At 56.7% G+C, this 16,780-nt stretch overlaps 1 protein-coding gene and 1 long non-coding RNA gene across 4 annotated transcripts; both read right to left on the bottom strand.

Annotated features, from left to right (window-relative positions):
* Nucleotides 1–244: 244 nt before the first annotated feature.
* On the bottom strand, nt 245–11,781 carry SEPTIN3 (septin 3). Of its 3 annotated transcripts, none has more exons than XM_032196618.1 (10): nt 11,391–11,781; nt 6,547–6,738; nt 6,197–6,325; nt 5,581–5,662; nt 4,872–5,009; nt 4,414–4,531; nt 3,893–3,988; nt 2,266–2,365; nt 1,922–1,973; nt 245–684 (listed from the first exon to the last, which is right to left on the bottom strand). In XM_032196618.1, exons 1-10 carry the CDS (start codon nt 11,656–11,658, stop codon nt 549–551), a joined length of 1,311 nt encoding a protein of 436 aa, XP_032052509.1. In that variant the 5' UTR covers nt 11,659–11,781; the 3' UTR covers nt 245–548. The 3 variants fall into 3 exon arrangements, with proteins under 3 accessions (XP_032052509.1, XP_032052519.1, XP_032052527.1); XM_032196628.1 differs by having other exon boundaries at nt 2,266–2,362; nt 11,391–11,780; XM_032196636.1 differs by lacking the exon at nt 11,391–11,781 and adding an exon at nt 10,305–10,532.
* Nucleotides 11,782–12,594: 813 nt separating this feature from the next.
* Nucleotides 12,595–16,217, bottom strand: LOC116502008. Its single transcript, XR_004254536.1, has 2 exons — nt 16,160–16,217; nt 12,595–14,840 (listed from the first exon to the last, which is right to left on the bottom strand). It is a non-coding gene; the product is annotated as an uncharacterized LOC116502008 (long non-coding RNA).
* Nucleotides 16,218–16,780: the final 563 nt, after the last annotated feature.

Below are 16,780 nucleotides of genomic sequence, written 5' to 3'. Positions count from 1 at the left end.
CATTTCCCTTTGGGAAGCCACAGCAAGAAAGGGGGATAAAATGCTGGGCCACCGTCCTGTCTGAGCAGTCAGCTGTCTTCCCACTCGCCAAGGACCTGGGAGAAAGCCATCACGTGGAGATACCGCATGCTCCAACTCCACCGTCTCTCCTGGAGTCTCTCCTTGCCATATCTCCAAGAGATAAAAAACTGGACCCCTGCATGCCCCACACCTCCCACCTCCAAAGCCCTCTCACCCCCATAAATCATTCCCCTCTTCCTATTTCCCCCAGACAAGACACACAGCTGAGACACAGAAACAAGAGAAAGGAAGATGATGGACAGTCAGCTGTGCAAAAAAAACAAACCAAGAAGGGAAGGACGGAGGAGATGCCTTTGGTCCCCCTCCGGCACACAGTTAGGTGCAGGCACACACACTCACACGCACACAACCCTCTCGCACACAGAGGATGCTCCACATGCTTCAGAGACAGGCCCACGGTAGAGCCAAGGGTAACAGGGGTGGGTTTTCGTATCCAGAGACATGATGTGACAGCGGAGAGGGGTCATTCACAGATTACTTTCGTGGTTTTCCTCTGTCTCAGTGGTCATGGGGGGAAGCCCTCCGTTGTCATTCAGCCGCTTGGCCCTGTAGGTCTCGTAGTGGATGTTGTGGGTCACTTCTTTCAGGTCCTGAAGGTGGGTCCTGCCCAGGACAAAATGAAGGTGGGGTTGGGAAGAGGATATGATAATCAACATCAGCACTGTCAGTGTTAGTTTTCTGATGTTCATTTTATTCCCTGAGATAAAGGGAAGATTTCTGCAGTCTGTCTGGTTAATGAATATACCCTCTTTCTGTACGGGTGCCATAATGCAACGGAGAGCTGAAGCATCAGAATTCAGGAGGGCATGAGCACAGGATGCAGGATATGGGCTGAAATCCCTGGCTGTGCTTGCCTTGTCCCTCTCAGACCTGTGGGACAGGCAGCCTGGTGTGTGAGAGCAGACAGAGCTTAACTCAGCTCTGTGGTGAGACAAGGAAGCACCAGTACCAGGTCCACCAGGGACTGCAACCTGCAGAACACTGCTGTGGGCAATAGTCCAAGGAAAACTCATGGTCTTGGGTTGTCTTATGTTTTGTGATCATCACTTGTCAGAATGCTTTTACTGGAAGACTCAGGGAAAGCACGTCTGCTGTGGATGGTACCATGGTACAAAAAGAGGGCAGTATGGTGATGTCAAAGCACTGTACCTGGGGAAATGTCTCAATACCACCACCCCTACAGGTGGAGTGAGCCACAGGACTCTGGCTTTAGTGTGTTTCCCTTCTTTTCTTTTTTTTTTTTTTTGGTGCTGTTTAAAACCTTAGGGTGTTGGTAGGGAACAGAGGTGACCCTGGATCTTTGCAGGTCTTCTGCAGAATGTGAGGCAGATATTTTTTGTGCTGAGACAGCTTCACGAAACATGTTGAAATAGGACAATACAATGACAGCTGAATGAAACAAGGAGCTTTTCACTTCCAGGTCATATGTTCCAGCCCATCCCTCGGCCTGGTACATGGCATAGACACATGGTCTAGGATGGGGTAGTGGCCTTTTTATCACAGACTCCAGTGCAGAGCTATGTCAGCATCAACTAGAAGCTTTTGAAACCTAATATCCTTAATGGGGTACGGGGGAAGTGCTATTACTCTGCTTTTCTTAAGTCATCAGGATCATACATGAAAACTAGCACCTGCTTGACACAGTGGTCAAGAGAGGCACTAGAGCATCCCCTTAACTTACCCAACTACCCCTTAATTCAACCCAACACTACCCCAAAGAAGCTTTTACTGCATGAAATCTGCTTTATCTTCCCTTCCATAGGGGCGATTTCACTCTAAGAGGGTCTCAGGAAGATTCTCTTCTCACCAAGAGCAAGCTTGTGCGTGACCATGGCCTTACCTGATGACAAAATCTCGAAGGAGGGCAAATTCACAGTGAGTGAGGTTTTCCACTGAAAAGAAAGCAAACAAGTGTTATCTTTCCATTTTCAGCAACCTTTTTGTGGTTACAGAGCACGGCAAGGTCACTGCCGTGGGGCATGCTCCAGGTGGGCTGAGCCTGTGTTCTTCCGAAAGGATGTCAGTTGTGCAAACACCTGACAGCAGAGCTATCCAAAAATTCTCCTCTTTTCAAAAAAACACAAAGGCACAGGAAGGTAATCATGGGACATTTTATCAGGACCATAGTCTATTACTGGGGCCTGCAGAGGTACTTTCATCTCCCAGAAACAAGATTTTCCTTACCTTCAATGATTCCCCAAGGTGTTTTCCTGCCCAGGACTCTTTTTCCATTCACTTGGTACTCCTTGTCACTGCCCACTACTGCGAAGGGCATGCTTTCCTGCTGGGGAGAGACATGTGGAGAAACCTATCAAACCTGTTCCAGAGAGCAGCACCATCACTGTTCCCCATCCACCTCCCTCAGAAAACAGAAAGCACCTGTCTGCAAAGCACAGGGTGCAGGAGACCCTATTATCTGTAAGGCTGTGCAGATATTCATGGATTTATTCTGCTTTGTAGATGTCCCTGGGCCTGGGAAGGGATTGCAATTACCACAGGAATGAAGATTTAAAGGAAACCTGTTTCTTATGAGACTACCAAACCTAGGGTAATGAGGCTGAAGTGCAGAAGGAAACGTGGTGCCCTCCTCACAAACAAACAGTTTGGAGAAGCAGCAAAACCCATCTGGTCTTCCCCAGAGTATGTGAAGTGTTGCCAAATGGGAAATGATTAATTAAGCTGGGGGAGGTGGGAATTTCTGCTGGGGTTGTGACAGCTAGGGGAGTAGAAAGGGCAAGTGCCAGGCTGCAAGGCAGTAACTCCTGGAATTTCTTGAGGACTGCCACCGAAGACATCTTATTTCCATTAATAGCCTCGCCACAAAAAACGGTGAGTGGGATAACTAAATGTGCTAGCATCACAAAGCCAGGAGGAGCTGTCAGTACAGAGGGAGATGGATGTAAGTTTGCGGCACAAAGAGCAGCATTTAGGGAATAGCACCAAGAATTTCTGCTATGGCTTCTGAGCTTATGCACAAGCAAAGAGACTGAAGGAGGGGAAGGACCCCATGTGCCAGCCAGTCAAAAGATGACCACGAGTCACCAGCGTGATGCGATTGTTTAGAGAGGATGTGGTCCAGTTCAGACCTCGGAAGAGACAGGGAAGCATCGGGTACCTGTACCAGTGTTAGAAAATCAAATTGAACCGGAGCAGGCACAGAAAACAGCGACTAGGCGCACAGACTGCTGAGGAATGGGAAGCTCAGTCAAAGTTTATCTCATTTAGCTGACCAGAAGGCCAGCAGAGGATAAGCCTGTTCTCTGCGAATGAGTGGTGCATGGGGCCACTAGGCAGAAGTGCTCAAGTCAACATTAGGACAAGAACATGGACATAGTCTTAGGTACAGCTTGGCCATGAACAAACACAGGCTGGAAATTAGATGGTTTTTAACTCTCTGAGGCGGGAGGGATGGGACAGGCCTTCCCACAGGGGCTGGCAGGGCAGAGCACCAGACTGATTCTCAAGTAGAGTCTGGTCAGTGGATGTGAGGGCTCACGGGGTGGTTGTTTGGGACAGAGGCCGGACACCAACCGCACATCTGGCCCATTTGGTCCTTAACAGAGGCCAAACAGAGCATTCAGTAAGAGGAAGAGAGATGCAGGCCTTCCTCGCTCAGCCTTCACAGCACCCTGTGACAATGACAGGGACAAATGAAGCTAGGAAGGATGAACGACCATCCCTTATGTCCACTGCATCTTTCATGTGGGGACCATGAAGCACCTAAAACCTTCCAGTGACACGTGTTTTACACTCATTAAATCTGACCAGCCCTCATCCCCCCCTTCCCCTCCCACAGTAAAACGTATCCTACCCTGATCTTGTCGTTCTCTGTTTTATCCTCCAAGTCCTCATCAAATTCTTTCTGGGGGTAAAACTCGATTCCATTTACTTCGAGCTCTTTGCGCACCTGGGCAGAGAGACATTTTGGAGCACAAGTACCACAAGCTTGAGGGTAGATGCGTCTGGGAGACCCTTCCAGCAGGGAAAGGGTGGAGGGGTTGTCCCCAGGGAAGTGTGCAGCAATGTGAGGACACATGGCAGCAGTGACAAGTCATCCTTCCCCAGCCCTGCTTACTTGTCTGGCTCTGCAGATCCCGTGACAGAGCTTACGATGGGCTGTCACGGGGATATCCCCCTGAACAAGTGCCCTCAGAGCCATGGGCAGCTGTATCTTCAGGACAGTGGCAGGGCTTACACGCCAACCCCGTGCTGGACTCTGTGGGACTGCATCCCTAGGGGCTGTGCTGCAGTCCAGCAGGAAGGATACAGCTCGTGTCTCCCATCTCCCAGCCGGGGCAGGGAGGGACCCCACGCAGGAGCGGAGATACTCACTCTCTGTTTGAATTCGATCTTCTCCTCCAGGGTCATGGTGTCAGCCTTGGCGATAACCGGGATGATGTTCACTACCTTGCTGAGGTGCTTCATGAACTCCAGGTCCAGAGGCCGCAGGCTGCAGCCCAAGAAGGAACAACACGAAGGCGTCACTTCTACCCTCCTCGCCCTTCATCCTGGTGCCTCTCCCAGCATTGGGGCATCAGCAAAACCTCCCTTGCACATAACCCACTTGCTGCCACTGTGGTTGCTTCTCCTCCTTCCCATCCATCCTGCCCGCTCCCAAAAAACACAGTGGCGTTTCTCCTGCCTTTCTTATCCCAGGCTCCTTTAAGCTCTGCAGCACCCTAAATTAAGCTCTGTGGGCAGGCTGTGAGGCTGAGACAGAGCGGTGCAGGGCGTATGCCTGCCACAGTGGCACAGAGGGGGTGAGGAAGGACAGGGGACTTTGTACATACGAGTGGCCTGTGGGGGAGATGAAGTAGAGGCAGCAGTGCACTCGTGTGTCTGGAATTCGCTTCTTCCTTGCGATATTCACTTCCTCTTTCAGAAATTTTTCGTATTGCTCGTTGATGTATTTCTCAATAGGCTCCCAGCTGTTAAGGTGGGAGAGAGAGATGAAAAGACAGGTACAATCTCCTCATGTTCCTTCCTACAGCGTTCCCAGCTCTGACAGCAGCAAAGCAAGCTCTGGCATAAAATATATCCACTACCAGCATCTCCCAATCAGCAGAGATGTTTAAGACTTTCTGACTGTGATGAGGGGCTTTTGCAAACCACAATGGAAATCAGCAGTTAAATCAGTGGAGGGGGGAAGGAAAGACCTGTTGGTGCTGTGGCGGGGGGCTGCTGAAGGTTGCTCTTTGGGATAAATCTGGGAAAAAAATGGATTGGCTGAGTTGGGGCAGAACAGTTTAACTTTCAGCTATATGTGGAATTTGGGGGAACTCATCCTGGGAAGGGGATTATGTTTTTTTGCCTGGTTTCCTGGCAGTGATTTGGATCATGCACATAAGCTTACAATTGCACATCCCCATTATTGACCCCCCCCAGAACAACAGAATACCAGCCACGTTCCAGGCCAAGCAGGTGAGCATCACTCCAGGTATCAACTTGACTGCAGCCTTTTTCTGGGGTTGCAAGGTCCTGTAACTGGGTACAACTCACCAGTTCTCGTTGTTGATCTGGTCTCCGAATCCTGGGGTGTCGATCACTGTCAGCTTCATTTTGACACCGCCTTCTTCAATAACTGGGGAAGAAATTGCAAACAATCATACGCCTCCCTGGGGGCCTGCTCCAGCATGAAACACGTGTCTGTACCCTACACTGGAACAAGAGCTCTCTGCCCTTATCTTTGCCCACTGAGTAAGACCAGACCAGGCTGGGTCATAGCTCAGCAGTTGTGACCCCACTTGAGCTCCTGACTCCCAATTTTGGTACCCCCTGCACAAAAGCTACCTTACACAGAGCAGTAAATGTCTGCAGGTGGGGATGACTTATCGCAAGGTTAATCCACACATGCAGACTAAAGTCTTGGCAGGGGAAATATCTGTAGCACTTTTTCTACCTCTTCCTTTTGTCTATGGCAACAGTGGCATGCATCCCTGGTTAAGGAAAGCCTTGGCTGGGTCTGAGGTCACCTAAAACTGGCATTTCTCCTTCAGCTTCCCACAGAGAAAGGGCTGCCTTACAGCAACGTACTGCTCGCATAGGGTACTGGGGTCTTCTGCTGGACCATGCTGAAGCATCAGCATGGCCTGCACCCCAGCAGCCTGGCTCTTACCGTGCCCGATGGCTTTGATCTCCACTGTCTTGGGGATCTTCTCCTCCCGGTTCCAGCCCGAAGATTTGCGGCTCACCTGGGATTTGAAGAGGGTGTTCACCAGCGTCGACTTTCCCAGCCCGCTCTGACCTGAGGATTGCAAAGACAAAGCTCGTGGCTTATGCACTGACAGCAGGCCCAGGGGATGGAGCCAGGCAGGCAGGAGGAAGGGCTGTAGGCATCTCCTTGCCTTGTGCCAGCTGCCCTTTCCCCTAGAGCAAGCACCGGCCGCTCCCTCCTGCCCTCCCTTTCTGGCCTCACGGGAGAGCACCCAGCCATGGCTCCCAGCACCTGCACCCATCTCTGCCTACCTACAACCATGATGTTGAAGTCGAAACCTGTCTTCATGGTCTTCTTGCGCATCTGCTCGATGATGGTGTCAATACCGATGTAGCCCAGCAAGTTGGCGTTAATGCCCATGGGTTTCATCGGCACGGCTGGTTTCTGTCGCGGCTCTGGGACGAGCTCAGACATGGCTGCTTCAGTTTTGCTCTCCACTGGTCCTGCACAGGGAGAGAGATTGGAAAAGCATCACTCAGGTATAACAGGGACCTCCCTGCTGCCCTGTCCCAGGGGTGGAGGTCAGCTTTGTGTGTCCTTTTCAAGGGCTGCCAAGCAGGATTGAATGGGAAGATTTTAGCAGTAAGGCTCTTCTTGGAGGAACATCCACCCGAGTTTCCTGCATACTCTTGTACCTCTCGGCCTAGATTTGATTTGATTTGCCTCCCGGTTCTCATCAGGATCACTAGAGGCTTGCCCCTCCAACTTCAGCACAAAATTCGTAATGGAACAGACTTTCAAAAATTGTCATCTATCAAATTCTGGCATCAAAACAGAGTTTGGGAATTAATGTGGGGGCTTGCAAGCTTGGCCCCTGCCGGGAGAGGCTGCATGACTCTGTGCTGAGCTCCACAGAATAAGGCAAAGGTGGAAATGGAAAGCATGGCAACAACCTCCGTGCTTTTGTCCTTCCCACAGGCCGGTGGGTTGTGTCGTGCCCACCAAGAAGCTAATCAGCTGCGCCTTTCTCTCCCCCCTCCTGTCCTTGCTCCTTCCATGCAAAACAAACTGACAGAGAGAAAGTGCCTTCGGGCTTTCCAGCCGTTCCAACTCCTTTTTGGATGACAGCGCACACAGCTCGGGGCGGGCTTCAGCCATTCATCTCCAGCTCTTGCCTCGTTAGTGAGCAGCTCCCACCCACCGCAGGAGGAACCCGAGGTGGGGAGAGGACAGGGCATGGGGGAGAGGCCGTAATTGTTGGGGACGGGGAGTGTGAGGGCTGGCTCTGGGAAGGAAGACGAAGGGGACGGGAACCAAGCACCCTTCGCATACAGCCCAGCTGCAAGCTGGAGCCTCTCCCACTCTAATTACTCGGCTCTCCCATTCTTTGTCTCATTAGATGCTTATTTTTCCAGGACAGAGACAGCATGTGTTTTTGCTTGCTAAGCACTCCTCTTATTCTGTATGCCGCTCCCATTCAAGTACCTCACACTAAATTACCCCTTTCCATTATTTTGGTGGTGCTTTTTCGCTCCTCTCAGCAGATCCCTCAGGCGACTGCCATTTGGCGAGGGACAGACACCTCCTGGGGAGGAAGACAACTCAGGGGTCACGGGGCTGGGGACGCTGACAGCACCAGTCTGGGGTCCCAAAATCTCGGCCAGGTCAGGTCAGGGGCTGGGTAGAGGGCAGGGAGATTTTGTTCCTGGACAGGGTTAGCTGTGGGGGTGGCTGGTGAACCTGCCTGCCATATCAAAGTGTCTGTGCAGACACAAAGGGCTGCTCTACACAGGGGAAAAAACACATTTTATATAAGCTTTTTGCTGCTTGGAAGGTGAACAGCCTGTGAACAGCCCTGAGGTAACGTCCTTAGGGTCGGGCCTTCGTGCCACCTCCATCTCACTGAGAGGCCTGCAGCAGGATGCCTTCCTGCCCTTCCCCACGGAGCAGGGGCTCTCCCAGCCATCACCACCCTCTTCTGCAGCAGCGAGCAGCACCCTCAGGGACCAGGGCAGAAGACGAAGCGCTGGCCAAGCCGGGCTGGCAGCTGGGAGCTCCTCACGCTGCCGGCGGAGGCAGCCCGCCTAGCCGAGTGCTTCTCAGCTGCAATCCGTTCCTACAGCCGTCACAGCTGGCCTGCGCCCCCCTGCTGACACAGCCTCCCCCGAGGCTCCCCGTGTCTTTTTCCAGCTTTCTCAAAGCTGCTGCCAGCCAGGAAAGCCCATGGCTCTGGCGCAGCACAGAGGGCCCGGCCCCACTCGTCCTCTCCTGAGCTGCTCCGTGCCACCTGTACCAGGGACGGAAGGACAGAGCTGGCAGCCAGCCTCTAGGCTCACCAAAAGGTTGATAACCCATCCCTCGATCTCTCTGTGCTGAGGAACAATTTGCCCAGAGCTACCAGATGTTGCTAACCCTGCTGTGGACATGGCAACACTTGGCCATTTCTTGGCAGGCTTCGCTGCTGGAGCCAGGAGCTTGCTGTGGCCGAAGCAGGTATTTTGGAGTCAGGTCCCAGCAGCCTGAGCACCTATAAAAAACCCCAAGTGCAAGAAAAAAGACCTCCAGAGGTCTCCTTCTGTAGGGGATGTAAGGCTAGCACTGCTCGGAAGCCTCATTAAAGCTCTGACCGAATGGTCAAGAGGCAGCATTACGCACCCTGGGCACACCCCGCAGCCCCCTGGCCGCTCCCCGCGATGAACCCCTGACAGCCCGCCGCGCTCGGTGCAGCTGATAATGAAAAGGGGGTTAACCAAGGTTAACCACTCGCATCCGCTGCTGGCGCTCCCACCCGTTTCCCTGCTGCTTTGTTCTGCAGGCTGAGAGAAGCTGATTTAAGAGGGCGGCTGCTGGTGATCCCTCTGCTCCCGGGTGCTGCATGGAGAGGAGAGCCGCAGTGCCTGGGGCCGGGCAGGCAGGGATGGAGCAGCACCGGGTGCCCGGAGGGGTCCCAGCTGGCTCTGGCCTCCAGCATCCACCAATCCACCCCAAAACCTCTCCGGGAAGGCCGGTGCTGCTGCACCACATCCATCCGCCCCTGGCATCCGCAGCAGCTTGCTGGCGATGGAGGCAGCCCTGCGGGTCGGCCGCGGGCTCAGACTTCCATCCCCTGTGTCCTGGGGCAGGCCAGACCCCATAACCTAGATACAGTCTTATCCCCTCCCCCTGCCTTCCGTCCTTTGTCTGAGTGGCAAGAGGGAGGGAGGGCTGGAAGCAGCCGGCCAGCACCACGAATCCATCTCCCAGAGCATGGCGAGGCTGCTCAGCCCCCCCGTAACACATCCACGGCCTCGCTGCGCCTCTCCTCCCGTGCGGCACAAGGCCCTCCGGGGGCACCGACCCACCCGTGAGTCCTAATCCAGCCCCTGCCACCCGTGTGGCCCCAGCCCCGTGTCCCACTCCACCGCCTGAGCATCACCAGGCATTTTGAGCAGGGAAACTTATCCCAGCCGTGCCGTGCTGGCAGCACCATTCCTCCTTGGGCTCTGCCGGGGCCGCAGCGGTTCCACCCGGGGCAGCGTGTGCCGAAGCCTCTGGAGATGCAGGAGCTGGGGGCGAAGGGGCTGTATCCTCGGCAGCTGGCCCGGCCTGGGCTGCACCCCGAGGCCAGAGGATGCTGAGAACCCCAGGACCAGGGTGTCCATCCCTCCGGAGCTGCCTGTCCCCTGCCCGCCCGCTGCCTCCTGCGCAGATGCCCAGGGAGCAGCGCAGGGCGTCCCCACCGCCCCGGCAGCGGCTGCCTGTCAGTGGCAAGGGACAAGCCAGTGGCAGAGCAGCTCGTGGGCTTTCCCCAGCCCTGGACCAGCTGGGATTATATCTTTCTTTCAGAGCAGCCCCTGGCGACAGCTACTCCGCAGCAGCACCACAACCGCCACCCCTGCTCCTTCTCCTGCAATGCCAGCACCGAGAGACAAGAAGAAAACCCACAAAGCCGGCACCGATTTCCCCCTCTGCCCTTCAGAGCCATTCAGCCCCAGCAGCCGGAGCTCGGCGGCGTGCAGAGGCTGTGTGCACGAAAAGCCCGAGCGTCCCTCCGGCATCGCCCAGCCCTGCCGAGCCCGGAGCATCCTACCTTTGAACATGAAGCTCCCTTTGTCTGCGAGCGCTCTCCCAAGGGGGTGGGTTCCCCCCCACTTTCCTAGCCTGACGCTGGCGCAGCGCGGTGGGCTACGAAGCTCCGCTTTTACCTCTCTCTCTTTCTTCCCTGTCCTCTTCTCTCCCCCCCTCTCCTTTTTTCCCCTCCTTCTCCAGCGGCTATTTCAGCTGAGCGGGGATGCTGGTGCTGCTCCTGCTGCCACCGTCATGTGACCTGAATATTAAACATCGCTGCAAAATCTCCCCCCGCGCACCCTCCCCGGATCCAGCCCCAGCTTTGGGAACCGGGGGCCACCAAGGGTGGGCTCCCCGCACCCCACAGGGACCCCCTCGGGGGCACAAGGTGCAGCCCCCCCCTCCCCATGCCGCACTGGCTCTTCTTGCCCTCTGCCTCCCTGCTCCCCAGCGGCCGCAGAGCATCCCTGGATGCTGCCGTTGTTTACAGGGGGATATTTAACCCTTCCTGGCTGAGAAACCACTCAGCCCCACGGGTATTTTGGGGGGTTGCGGGGTGGCAAGGTCTCCAGGAGAGAGGGAATTTGGGAACGGTTTGTCAAGACCGATTTGCCCTTCAGCTCTGCTTGCGGAGGCATGAGAAACCTCTCCTCCCCTGGCACCGTGACTGCTGGCTGCCGGCCCCGGGTGCAGAGGCACGGCCATGCCCTGCGCGTGTACCGCGGTGTGTGCGTGCGTGCGTGTGCACACGCGTGTGCAGGGAGCGGGGTGAGGTGCTGCCAGCTGTGTTTGGGGAGCCCCGAGGGTCACCTGGCTGCCCTCCTGCCCGGGCTGGCTGCTCCGGAGCGAGATGTCCCTTCCCTTCTCCAACAGTCCCCACCGGGTGCCATGGCCACACCATGCTGGGGCACCAAACTTTCGCTGGTACATTGCCAGCTCTGAGACCTTGCTGGACAGACAGACACATTTCCCCTCCAGATGCCACTCTCCCCCGGCTCCTCCACTCTTCCTCAGCACCACTGGGGAAGAGGGGACGCCCCCGTGCCCCCCATCCTGCCCCACACCGAGCCCCCGGGTGCCCCCATCCCTCCCCGCAGCGCAGACCCACCGGTGCGTGGGTCCCCGGTGCCCGGCATCTTCTCCGCTGGGACGGCCTCGGCCCCGCCAGACCCCGGAGCGTGCCGGGGGCGCGGGGGGACGGGGGTGACGGGGGCCGGGCCCCGCAGCCGCTGCCAGGGGGTCCCCCCGTGCTGCAGGGTGACCCAGAGGCAGCTCCGCTGGGTGGGGGTCCCACAGGGGCTGTACCGCCGCGGCGGGGGGCCCGGGATGCGGCTGGGGCCGGCGGGGCGAGGGCCTGGGGTGACGTCCTCCTCCATGGCGGGCTGCGAGCAGAGGCACGAGGGCAGGGATCAGGCCGGGCCGAGCAGGGCCAGCATGGCCGCAGGGGCCAGGCCTTGCCTGCCGCTGGGCTGGGGGCTGCCGGGGTGCCCCCCGAGCCACTGCCCTCTGCGCCGAGCGGCTGCCGTCCTCCCAGGCAGCCCAAGCGGTGCCCGCCTCCGGCCGCCACAATGGGCCGCTTGTGGCCGGCCCGAGGTGCCCCCACGCTGGCTCCCTGGCCGCTCTCACCCCCGCCCCGGCGCATTCTTGGCCCCATGCCCCCCGCCAGGCCTGCCCCATGGCTGGGAGAGGGCAGGCTGTGCTGGGGGGCAGCCCCACGCCGCGGCCTCGTGTCCAGCGTGGCAGCGCCTCAGTGCTCGTGGGCCTGCTGGTGCAAGGCTGGCTCTCAAAAAAAAAAAGCAATTAAAAAGTTGAATCTTTGAAATGTTTTCCCTTTCTCTCTCTCTCTCTCTCTTTTTGTTTTTAAATGGCAGATTCCAGTTTAACAATCTCTGGGGCCAGCCCCTGTTTCATCAATTGCATGGGCAGGAGGCCCGGGCGGTGCAATTTCTATGCACCGCGCAGAAAAAAAAGAGAAAGAGAAGGAGAAAAAGACCATCCTGATGCTGCCTGCTGTTTCCAGCACTAAGTATCTTCTCCAGTGCTTCATGCAGCTTAATTCAGTGTCTGAGACCGCTTCCCTCGAGGTCTCTACAGCTGCACAGGTCTCACAGAGGAGACGCGGTCTCAGTTTTCAGCCAGAGTTTGCCTTCGGCGTAATTGTTCCCAGACACCCCGTCGGCGTGCCCAGCACGGGAGACTTGCCGATGGAGAGCTGCCCTGAGAAGCCAAAGCACAGCGTGCTCCTTGCTGGCTGCCCTGGGCTGGAGGCAGGCAGCTCGCAGGCGAACCGAAAGGAAACCAAGCAGCGGACGCATGGTTTGCACACACCTTTATCCACTGTGGAAGGCTGGGACACCACTGACAGTGCAAAACATAGTGACTGTGGGAAATACCTGGCTCAACACGGATCGCATCGGGGCCAAACAGCGTGAAACGTAAGCCGGGGTGGTAAATAAACACTTGCTAGTGCAGCCTCATCCTGTTTGGCTGCTGCTTTTTGCTTGGTTTCTACGGCGAGTCCTGGGCAGAGCAGAGATGAAATCGGGCAGGGCTCACACAGGGGTGCCACGGAGGAGGGAAGAGGTGCCGAGGGGCCGAGCCCTATCACCGCGTGGGCTGCTAGCTCCCACCTCCCACCCGGAGCCACAGCTCCTCTCGTATTTACCAGGCTGGTGGCTTTCGCTCTTCTCTTTTGACTCAGCGATCAAAGTGGGTTTGGGGGTTGCAGAGGGATGGGTTAGTCCCTCCCCGGCCTCTCCAAGCCCCTTTCCCTAGTGCAGAGGTTTTTATTGCTACCTTATTTTTCCAGCTGGGGCCCAGTTGTGTTGCAGCCCTGGCTGTGAGCTGTGGCACGGTCAGGGCAAGGTGCTGGTGGCTGTGGCTGTGCTGTGTGGCAGGGCAGGAGTGCGAGCAATGCAGCCAAGGGTGGCACCTGGAACCAAGCAGTGCAGTCCCTTTCACAGCCCTGAGTCACCAAGGCACAAAAATACGTGGGATTGACCTGTCTGAGGCTGCACCTGCACTTTGAGCCTTTGCTCGAGAGGGCAAGTGCCAATTTTGGTGCAGGAGAAATCCCACTCGCTCCACTTTCCTGCTGAGTGAGACTCCCAGGTTAGGGTACTCACATCAAGGTCCCTGGGTTTCGTCTGAACAGAAGGACACTCAACTTCTCTGGCTTGAAACAGAGACAGAAAACTCCCACCAGTGTGCCTGGGTTTGGTGCAGAAAATAACAGTGGTGCTACTGCATTCAGCGGGGATGAGATGGCCCAGAAAGACCCTGGGTATTTACAGGATGTCCTGACTCATGCTCTCCTGAGCCAAAACCCTTAGAGCCAAACATTGCCTCTCATCCCTGGAGTATTACCAAACAGCACATCACTGATCAGCCCAGTGCCTTCTCCTCATCCCTTGGGGCCACAGAAGAAGGAAGGCAAGAGGGGCAGGCAGGAGCATGACATGCAGGAGTGATGTGAATGCCCACGAAGACCCAGCATCACACCTCTGCGCAGGGTTTTGGCGGAAGTTCAGTCCCGGGGAAGTGCAAACAACACCAACGTGGGGTTTTGTGCAAGACCCACATCGTAGGGGTTGGGTCCAGGACGAGGGGCAGCACCGCTGGCCCACCTCACTGGACGGTGCAGTGTCCCTTGTCAGCCACGAGCAGGTGGAGAATGGTTCAGAGCTGGCGTTGGGGTGACAGCTAGGGGACAGTGGCAGCGGGCCTGGTGCCCATGCCACCTCAGGACTATGAGTGTAGAGGACTGAAGAAGCCAGCTCGCAGAAACATGTCCTGCTGGGCAGATCAGACGTTCACATGACAAATCTGGCCTTGACTCTTCCTGGAGAACCACAGAATGGCCCTGTGTGATGTGGGGCTCGGAGGAAACTCCTCAGCAGAAGTTCAGTGCGAATGTAGAGCACCTGGAAACGTCAGCCTGCGAGCGCTGAGCTCTGAAGTCTCCGTCTCCAACACCCACACAGAAAAGCGGTGTGCCTGCAGCAGGGATAAAAGCTTTTGGTCCAGGACCAGGAGAGAAAGGCTCCCGTAGCCCTGCAGAGACCACTCGAGGTCGTGTCAAGAAGCCGGCAGCCCCAGCTCAGGTGATGAATGTGGGACCCTTCACATGAATGGCTTGTCAGCCTCCCCGAGGAGACACCGTCCATGGCAGGGAGCAGGAGTCCTTGGCTGGAGGACGGGCTACGAGCACGTGGAAAGCCCCGAGCTGGTGGCCTGCACAAGCCTAGGGGACGGGGGACAGGCTGTCATCCCCCCACCTCCAGCCTTCTGCCACCCCGAGGGGCTCTCCTGGCGGTGCCGAGAGCGTGCCCCTCACGGACAGCACGTCAGACCTCGGGCACCCCGAAGGCCAGGTTGTCCCGAATCATCAGCGTCTTCCGCAGGTCTCGCTCCATGATCGGCCTCTGCGTCCGCCACTTGTGGGCTTCCTGCAGTCCGGGCTCAAAGTAGTAAATGCAGGCCCCAAAGCCCACCAGGATGAGGATGGAGATCATCAGGTACACGGGCACGAACCAGTCCAGGAAGTGGGGCATGGCTGCTGCAGAAAAGAGGAGAAAGCTCGCGTAGCACCCAAAAAGCAGCTCCGCCAGGCTCTGCCACGAGCAGTGGGAACAGCACCCAGCCTCCCCACACCCCTCCTCACCTCCTGATTTGTGCCCCATTGTAGTCTCATGCACCTGAACCCTGTTTTGGCTCCCTTGGGACCTTTTCTGTGTCCCCCATGTCCCAACCCCACCTTGCACAAGCCATTTGACCATCGCCAGCACGTTCCCACAGCAGGAGCCCCCTGCCAGCAAACACCTCAACCACAAGCAGTGCCCGGTGCTTTTGGGGTTGCTTTGCCCCACAGTCCCCGCTCAGGAAGCCAAATTCCCTGCAGCATCCCCGCTGGCACAGGGAGGAGGAAGCAGGGCACTGCTTGCCAGCTGACTCCTCACTGAGATTTCTGCGTCGGCATGGGTACTGGTTAATTCGGTGCCACAGTAACTAATTTCATTCAGAGCTTGCTGGGCTTTTTTTTTTTTAATTTATTTTTTTATTTTTTTTTCTGTTTACACCACAGCGATCGATCGATCGAAACGTGCCCAGCAGCGTTTGCCTGCTGCGTGCCTGCTGCAGCTGAGCCTCCGTCCCTGCCTGCACAAAGACCGCCAGCAGGAAGCGCGAGAACGAAGCCGACTTTTATTCCTGCCCTCCCGATAGCATTTATTTTTTGGGGGGGGTTAGATCTGAAATGAGCCGCGCTTCTTGCTAACATAAGCAAGAATCTGTCGGCATCAGAGGAAAAAAATAAATTAGATTTCCTCCCACTTATTGGCACAGATGCTGGGTGTGTGTCTGTCCTGCCCGACAGCGGAGACCTCGGTGGGTTTTGGCTCCTTAATGCAGCAGCCTGGGGAGAAAACCCCGGCTTGGACCCCCCGAGATGCAGCGGGTGACAGGACAAAAGCCAGCACGCTCCTTTCCTTCCCACATCGCCCGCTTTTCAAGCAGCTGTCAGCCAAAAAGCGCCGCAGTGCGAAGCATCCCCACGGAGCCCCCGCTCCATCCTCCCTCCATCCTCCCAGCCCCACCGCCCCGCGCCCCATAAGGGCCAAGCGGGACGGGGTGGGGGCACGGGGAGGGGATGAGCAGATTTTGACCCCAAATGTTGAAAAAGAAGGAGCTCCGCGGGGGAAGATGTCACCTTCCCGCAGCAGATATCGCTGCAGATACCACAGCCGCCTTAACCCCTGCGGGGCCGCTCAACCTCAGCCCCTCTTTACCCCACCCCCTGCCCTGCTGGGGGCAATTTGGGGGCAATTTGGGGCCAAACAACCCCCGGCCCGCCGCCCCCCGCCCCGGCCACCCCCCTACCTCCTTCCTCGGGCTGCGGCCGCTCCCCCCGGCATCCGCCGCCTCCGCTGCCGGTGCCGGTGCCGAGCGGCGCCGCTCCGGGAGGCGGCGGGGGGCGGGGATAACGGCGGCCGCTGCCCCCCCGGGGCTCCGGGGGCTGCCCCCAGCGCGGGCACGGGGAACCCCCCCCCAAAACCTCCCCTGCAGGGGGAGGGAGCGCTCCGCCGCCAAAGGCAGCCCCGGGGCGGCCGGGCTGGGGGGCAGCGGCCGCCCTTAGGGCAGCGGGTACCGGGGGCTGGTCCCAGTGAGCGGGCACCGGGGGTGCTGCCGTGGCACCGGGCAGCGGCAGGGATGCTCCAGCTGCCCCGGGGGGCCTCAGCTGCTGGGGAGCATCGGCAGGGGAACAGCGCAGCTGCTGTGTCTAGTTATATATCTATTTATTTACCGAATTATTTATGTATTTACCTATTTCTTTATTTATCTACTTATTTATTTACCTATTTTATTTATCTATTTATCTATTTATCTATTTATCTATTTATCTATTTATCTATTTATCTATTTATCTATTTATCTATTTATTTATCTATTTATCCATTTATTTATCTATTTATCTGTTTATTTACCGCGTACCCAGGGAGA

This window comes from Aythya fuligula, chromosome 1 (assembly GCF_009819795.1).
Source record: "Aythya fuligula isolate bAytFul2 chromosome 1, bAytFul2.pri, whole genome shotgun sequence".
Taxonomy (NCBI): Eukaryota; Metazoa; Chordata; class Aves; order Anseriformes; family Anatidae; genus Aythya; species Aythya fuligula.
The sequence above is the reverse complement of the archived record's forward strand: the minus strand, read 5'-3'. Positions and strand labels throughout refer to the sequence as shown.